At 32.8% G+C, this 8,740-nt stretch overlaps 1 protein-coding gene across 1 annotated transcript; it reads left to right on the top strand.

Moving 5' to 3' along the window:
* The first annotated feature begins 2,464 nt into the window (after positions 1–2,464).
* LOC143067277 (uncharacterized) lies at positions 2,465–5,921 on the top strand. The gene is made up of 3 exons (XM_076240403.1): positions 2,465–2,641; positions 3,730–3,819; positions 5,008–5,921. Exons 1-3 carry the CDS (start codon positions 2,531–2,533, stop codon positions 5,464–5,466), a joined length of 660 nt encoding a protein of 219 aa, XP_076096518.1. The 5' UTR covers positions 2,465–2,530; the 3' UTR covers positions 5,467–5,921.
* The last annotated feature ends 2,819 nt before the right edge of the window (positions 5,922–8,740 follow it).

The raw sequence follows: 8,740 nt of genomic DNA on the forward strand, positions 1-8,740 counted from the left end.
CATATATAAAAATATAAAGATGTGGTTTTGCCATTGAGATAATTCTCCACTAAAACATAGAACTGCACAGAACATCATATAGTAAACAGACATTCGATATGTGGTCCTGCGCTGCTGCCCAACTACCGCCTGAAGAAGAAGGCAAGTATGCAAGCCCATAAAGCAGCATTTTAATTTTCATGACGACTTAAACTTATTTAATTATAAAGTACAAATGTTTAATAATTATCTGATACAGATATTACAAGAAATACAATCAAGATTTGATATCAACTTATTTAGAATTATGAAATTATGTAGGCTTCAATATACATCTTCGGATCCCTCAAGGATATGGTAACCGGGTGTGATTTAAGGAAAAAATATTACAATGCAACGTCGTGGTAATCTGCCTTAAAGTTGAAATATGTACAATGTACACATAAATCAAGCCATTGTATTTCTGTTTTGAACTGTTTTACATTTTGTCATGCAGTGCCTTTTAACGCTTTTTATTTGTATCATAATGGAATTTGCTCATTGTTGAAGGCCTTATAATTCCATATGTTGGTCTCTAGTGGATAGCCTTTTTCGCATTTATAGAGACCCATCAATATACAAAAAAAATACTGTATTTTGTAAATAAAGCTGATCACAGACTTTTTTCAAAGATATATTTAGTAAAAAAACAAACTCCCTGATAGTTATAGTTTGTGTTGTTTTTAAGCAATATAAGCCCTCATCGTGAAAATACATTGAACAACTTTCACATTATTATACATGAATAACATTAAAGGGTGTATTGTAAAATATGTTATGCAATGTAAAAACGGCATCATTTTGATGCTAATCATTTTTGATAATTTGATAGCATGGTTAAATTGTGTTTGCCATGAAATTATGGCACGCGGGAACCACATAAATGAGATAATCACAATTTATCGGGGATAATGATAGATTATCGGTCGACCATTATAGATGTACGGCGTAAAGTATACTTTACGGTTGTAAATACATTTACGAAATTATCGTCGACAATCTATCATTATCGATCATAAATGCATTAACAGTCGACAATCTATAATAAAGGAACGCGGGAACCACATTATTGGTATAACAGTTTAACGGGCGATTCGTAAATGCATTTACGCCCTGTTTTCGATAGCAATTCATATGTACCCAATCACAATAGGTTAACGACAATGCTAATTAATTTTGTCCAATCATATCCATCGATTCAAATGACAACACGTTTAAGTCAAATTGATTGTCTAGCTAGATCTCAACAACCGGCAATTAATAGTATTTTAGAATACTGTTTATCTGTAAAAATTGAGACGAAATTAATTACATGCAAGTTTACAGTTATTTAAAATTATTTTTACGTTTGCAGCAGAGATCAACAGACACGAATCCTGGGAATATTAATTATTATACTTATAATAATTTTACAAAGTTAATAAGTTATAACTGGCACTAATTTCATATACATGGCAAGTCGTTGTAGAATAATTTATTTTCTATTTATCAATATTAATGCATCATTTATCATTTTTAATATAACAAAATATTTTTTTTTATATCAAATATTTTATATTAAAAAATCGTGCATTTTTTTTTATATATATTAACAGAGACACATATATTATATATACTAGAACACACCCGTGATATCGCGGGTCCGTGACTGATATATAACTATGCGTATGCCTTATTTTAGTATTGGTATTGTCATCTGATAAAGTCATGCCGATTATAACATGTATAAGGTGCACAGTTTTCTCTGCTTTCAAAATCTTTCTGTTTGAACCCGTCGACCTGGAACCTATCAATTATTGGTAATATTAATAATTTGGAAAACAAAAGGGCCTGGAATGGAGTATTTTTTACTCAACAGTATACAGCAAAATTCTAAATACACTGTTTGGTGGTGCGCCTGTCAGATGCGGACCGTACAGATAAGGTAATAGGTAACAGGTGAATATACTATTGGTATCGGTGTCGGACTCGATCCGGAACTTATTAATTATTGGCAATATTAATTACGTGGAAAACAAACGTGCCTAGAGTGGTGTAATTTTTAATCAACACCATTGTACTATATTAGTTATATATAAAGTTGAATTCTTTGATTCATCGTTTTTACGTGATGACGGCTGACAAATTGGACCTCGTAATTTTAGTATAATTATAGATGTACCGTGACATATATTTTTTTTCCGGATTGAATACCGAATATTTTTATTCTCATAAACATACATAGTTACAGAGAAATTAGCCATTTGCGACGTCATTGAAGAAAAGATTTACCTGTAACGTTGTAGTTGAAAAGGATACAGTAATGAACATGCGCTTGTAAAAATTAAACAAAAATATCGACACATATGTGTCCCTACGGCATCAAGAGTGTAAGCTTAAATAACGATGTGTGACTGATGAATAAATATTATCTAAACTAAGTCTATTTTATAAAATATTATTTTACTTTTCAGTTAGACTTTTCAATATTAGACAAAATGCTGTCAAACGATTTAGAACCATAGCTATAGTGATGGTGGTTGCTTCTGTTCTGTCTATTGGAACCGGTATTGTACTTTTAATAGCAGCTGCAGGTGGAGGATGGCCATTGATATCTGGAAGTCCAATTTTCTCAGGTCTGGTGGTAAGGACTTACTTCTAATTATTTGTTGTAAACACATCATCAGCAACATTACGAACTAATAATATCGAGTGCAGGTCGTCGTGGAATTGTACTCCAACCAGACAAATAAAAATCCCCCTCCTCTTCCTCCTCCTGCTCCTCCTACTCGTCGCCGTCGTCGTCGCAGTTGTCGTCAATCAACATCATCACCATCATCATCATCATTCTACATCATCCTTCTTAGCGATATTTAAACTGGTTACATATAGATTAAAAAATACTGTTTGGATTGAACCTAATAAAGTTCAATAGGAAATTTAACACGACAGACAAGAAATCTAAAACTGCATGAAAGTTCAATGGAGGACCACTTGTGGTTTTTCATTCAAAAGGCCAATCAACATGCAAATATATATCTTAAATTGTTATCTACAAATCAAATGAAATGATTTCCTATGTAATCCCACTTCCTATTTACTTGATTTCTATATACATGTAGAAAGGGACGATGTGGAGGCATTTATATCTCAGAAACTTTCAGTCAATTGAAGTTGTTTCATTATTGCTGACGGCCAAAATTTCAAGAAATACTATAGCGAAAAAATAAATACAAATAATTTCAAGTTTTTATTATATTGAGATCGCCCCCGTAATTTTATCAATCTTATTCGTATTCTCACTCTGAGTCGGGTCGGCATTATACACTTTTTTCTTATAGCTATAACAATGTATCATAACGTATGTTTCAGTGGAACTTGCCTAATACAACACACTGGGGGACCAGAAAAAAATGTCGGATTAAGCATGGTGTCGGAATACTCAGGTTTTTCTGTAAGGATAGGCATATATTTGTACCGTGAAAATTTGTCGGTTAAAGCAGGATGTTGGAATACTCAAGTGTCGGATTAGGCAGGTTACACTGTATACAAAAAAAATGAAGAGGTGGTATGGTAAGATTGCCAATGAGAAAACTCTCCACCTTGGACCTAAATGTAGAGACGAAGGCATGTGATGTTTGCCACTGAACATTTAGTAGTATCAATCACTCGATATATTTTCTAAATAAATATTCATGTTCAAATGCAATACAAGCTATAATTATGTTTCAGGTGCTAGCAGGTGCTATCTGTGGACTAGTGTTGGGTTGTACGAAGTCTGAATGGACTACTGATGAAGAAAGATCAAAACAGAGATGTCTGGTATGCTTTAATTGATCTAACGTGTTAAAGTAAACAATATCAATAGTTGCGGATCGCTAAAAAGAATTCAAGAACTTATTAGGACTAATAACCAGATAAATGTTATAGTGTACATGTTAAGAGGTTTATGCTGAGTTCACACGTAATTCGAATTCGATACGCATTAACTAATTCGAATTAGTTTAATTCGCATTCAAAACGTTTGACGTCCTAACGTCGATTCTAATTCGAATTACAATGCGCGTCAAATTCGCTGTCCAAACGACGTTAACTTTTTAAAATTCGTATTGACAAAAGCGTATTTCTAATGCGAATTGGATAATTCGAATTAGCCAATTCGAATCAATTCGAATTAAAAAAGAAGAGTGTGTGTACGCAATTAGCGAATTCGATTCGTATTCGATTCAAATTCAATTCGAACTAAATGTCCGTGTTAACGAGGCATTAGTTATCGTCGTTTATTTACGATCAAATCCAGTGTATATATAAAAAAAACATATTTAATGCATTAATCTAAATATCTTTTGAATTACTTCGTTAACATATACCATATTTGCAGCAGCGCAGAAAAATAAAATAAAGTCTTCCTGAACATTCATGCATTTTAAAGACAGTAATTGGCCCCAATAACAGAGCACACATGATTTTGTGGGGATTGCATTGGTTCGAACTTTCATTTTGTGTTGATTTTGATTTTGATTTTTTATCCTTTACTTGTTACTTTCAATACTTACTTGTATGGCTCTTTCGGGTATTCTTTGTCGAAAATATTCAAGGACTCCTTGAAATGATCCTGTTCAAGAGAACACCAGCATCAAACACGACAAAACGATGACAACAAAAGGACACGAATATGCATTCGTCGTTACACAATTAAAACAATGAGCAACTTAAATCCAAGAAAAATTTAAAACTCACAGGCCACTTTGATAATTTTACTTAATTTAATAGGTGTGTTTCAACAATAAAATGATGCCAAACTTCACAAAATGTTTTTCATGGAACTGAGACATTTCAATCTAATCCAACACCACAATCTGTTTTAATGCATCTCAATATACATTGTAACTATGGTACGTGTACTTTACAAAGTACTATAAAAATACTCTTATACCAACATTTTAAATAAACTAATACACAAGCAATGTATGTATTACATAAGATCTTTATATGTTACTTTTGTTCCAGGTTGTTGCATTCTATGCACTTGCCGTCAGTTCGTGTTCTCTCTGTGGAATTAGCATAGGTTATACAATAGCAGGGTTAGTCGAATGCAGTGGAAAGGACATGCAAACCTGCGGACATCACCACAGGGCTGAAAACTACGCTAATGCATTCGGAGTATTCTTTGGAGTGTTCCTGCTTGTAACATCTATCATAGTTTGCGTTATGTTTTGTTACTACAAAAAAGCATTCAAGTTCTTTTCGGCCAGTGATAGACTAGAACAAATGCAATATCTTATAAGTCAACAACAGCAGCACATAACATCTCTTAGTCATTCTGTAGGACAAAGTCATCCGACTGGACAGAACCCACCTGTCGGATACGGTACATATACACCACCTGCTGGACAGACCCCTGTGGGATATGGAACATATTCACCTACTGTTCCTCCGCCACCGTATACTGAAAAACAAACTTTCTAATGAAGTAGTATTAAAACAGCATTTTTGGGTTTTAATTCAGAGATTTTCTCTAAAGAATTCATCTATTGTAAGGTAGTTTTTTTTTAAAACTAATACAATTCTTATTGTGACAATTTCAAACGCAAAGGTGACGCTGTGATTATATTTCTAGTACTTGAAATAAAACGATTGTATATAATTCATCAAAAAACATCCTTTTACGCATGTACACACAGCCTATATTGGGATAACCAAAGATTAATTTGGTTTGCAGCAAGATTTACAATTCCATAAATTGGAGTTTTGAATAAAAAACAAATACTTTGATAAAATGTAATTTATACACTTAAAAGAATGCAATAAAATGTGTGAGTCACACCGTTATTTTCAATTTAATGGTTGATCAAATTTGTCATATTTAAATCATGTTGTACGAGATATTTAGAATTACTATAAATAAATATACTAGTGACTAATAGGCCTACTTGTCGTTATTTACACTATTGTTCTTTGTTTTGATATCCTCAAACCGTTATTCCGTGAACTCACATACCGCACTGCGTAGTTGATGACAAAACATGTTTGCTATAAACAAAGTTATATTTGAATAAGGGACGACATCAAAAGATCGATGTAGGATAAAAAACTTAAATCGAATAGTTTGGGGGTGGGGGGGGTCAACATAGCTGAAAGTTTTGTTCATATAAAATCGATTTTACATATATCCATATAGGTAAATCAATTTTTCCCAAATTAAGTTAAGAAGGGGGGTAGGGGGGTCAGCGAAAAAACTATGTGAATTAAGTTTTTTATCCTACATTGAACTTTTGATGTCGTCCCTAAGAAGGATGGGTATATAAACAAAGTCACATTTGAATTGGAAGGATTGGGTATAAATATGCACGAAACAGAATGAATTCTGGAAAATACTACAATCATGGAAAGCAAATTTAAAACTTTAAACCTTCTTAAATGACTTACATTGACATCTATTTGAACCATAAAAACATATTTTTCCAGAATGATCGGTTTTCTTCATTGCAGATATAAAATGGTTGATGTTAGGTACATTATATTGTAAAGTGCGACGGTGTGTGTGGTTTTTTTTTACTGCCTTGACCGGGAAAAGATTTTAACAAGATCTTGAAATTGTCAGGATTCAATTTGTTTGCATATACAATTTTAATATAATATAGAATGTATAACATTAGTATGCTTTGTTTGAGTTTTTGTTTTTTAGTGCTGAACGAAAATGATTTTTGAATTGAAAACAAAAATAAGGTAGCAGAGTTATAAAATTATATTTTCCAAAACAAACTTCAGGTAAGTTAAATAAAAAAGTTTCTTAGAATTTGTTTACATATATTGGAGTCATACGCCAATAATTAAGAGATCATCCATGGTTTATTAGTTCCGTAAACTGAAACTGCCACATTTGTGAAATAGACTCAAAATTTAAAACTTCAGTAGCGCCAACATTACTAATGGCTTTAAAATCTGCGACAGGGTACTACGAATCATTTCAATGCGCAAAGACTAAAATGTACTAGATACCCTTCTGAATGTATGTGTCTGTCCTAGGTCAGGAGCATGTAATTGAGTGGTTACCGTTTATTGATGTGTCATACAAGTGAGACGTTTACCTAGCTTTAAAACCAGGTTCAATCCACCATTTTCTACATTAGAAAATGCCTGTACCAAGTCAGGAATATGACAGTTGTTATCCATTCGTTTGATGTGTTTGAACTTTTGATTTTGCCATTTGATTGGGGACTTTCCTTTTTGAATTTTCCTTTGAGTTCAGTATTTTTGTGATTTACTTTTTACATATTTGTTTTTCGTTCATTTTTGTACATAAATTAGGTCGTTGGTTTTCTCGTTTGAATTATTTTACATTTGTCATTTCGGGGCCTTTTATAGCTGACTATGCGGTATGGACTTTGTTTATTGTTGGCGACCTATAGCTATAAATTTCTGTGTCATTTGGTATCTTGTTGAGAGTTGGCTCATTGGCAATCATACCCTATCTTCTTTTAATAGATGAATATTGCCTCGAAGTGCCGAATTATAATTATTGAGCGTTCGGGTGTTTTAAGAGATGGGGTAAAAATGAAAGTCTGTCGCGTGTATATGGATTAATGATGAACTTAATAACATACTTTTTTTATGAAAACAGAAAGACAAAGACCGTTATATTGCGACGATTAGCTATATGCATGTTTATAAATCTTGAACTATAATTGTAATATACTGCTGAGCTGTTGATGATTGCTTGTTGGTTGCTTAACGTCCAGTGTCAAATATTTCATGCATGCTCAGGACGAGAACAAGGTAACAATAAATACAATAGATAGGTCTTGTCATAATAGAGGCCATTCGGGATGATGGTCGGCGAAAATTGAATTGCTACTAAAAAATGAGGGTATATTGGATAGGGACAGAAATTTTGCCTTGCAACAGGCCACCTACGGATCCCTCATAGAGTTGTTGCAAGGGTTCCTTAAAACGTGCAAAGAGCGTGGCACCCTCTTTATACGAGGCATCGGATTAACGTCCCCATTCAGACCGTACCTAATTCATAAGGGGCTGCTCTTTTTTTACCTGAAACCTAATGCATGTTTTGTGTCTTACGTCAACAGAATTTTGTAATTGAAATTATTTATTTATATAAATGATTAGTCTAAATATCAGCCAAACTATGTTATGTAATGGTGTCATTTTAGTGTTATATTTAACATTGTCATACAAGTGCGAGGTTTAGCTAGCCACAAAATCAGGTTCAACCCACCACTTTTTTCTTAAAATGTCCTGTACCAAGTCAGGAAAATGGCCATTGTTATATTATAGTTCTTTTCTGTGTGTGTTACATTTTAGTTTTGTATTTCTGTTGTGTCGTAGTTTTCCTCTTATATTTGATGTGTTTACCTCAGTTTTAGTTTGTAACCCGTGTAATTTTGATGGCTAAAATCCTTGAAAAGGCCTTTTGATTTGAGCTAATCCTAATAATTTGAAAAGTAAAAATATCCATCTTTTTTTTTAGTTTACAAAAAATATTTTTACCTTTCAATGGTTTGTTATTAAAAAAAATATAAAGATTTGTCTTGATTGAAGAGGCAAAAGATAATTTTGAGAGAAAAAAATCCCCAACATTAGACTCTGAATTAGCAATTTGTGTCTATGCAACTTGTACATCAACTGAACCGAGGTTACACCAGAACAACTTTAAACATTCATTATGTGTATAACCTCGTAACCAAACGATTATAATTATTAACATGTTTATTACTTTGTAAAT

This window comes from Mytilus galloprovincialis, chromosome 3 (assembly GCF_965363235.1).
Source record: "Mytilus galloprovincialis chromosome 3, xbMytGall1.hap1.1, whole genome shotgun sequence".
In the NCBI taxonomy this organism is placed as follows: Eukaryota; Metazoa; Mollusca; class Bivalvia; order Mytilida; family Mytilidae; genus Mytilus; species Mytilus galloprovincialis.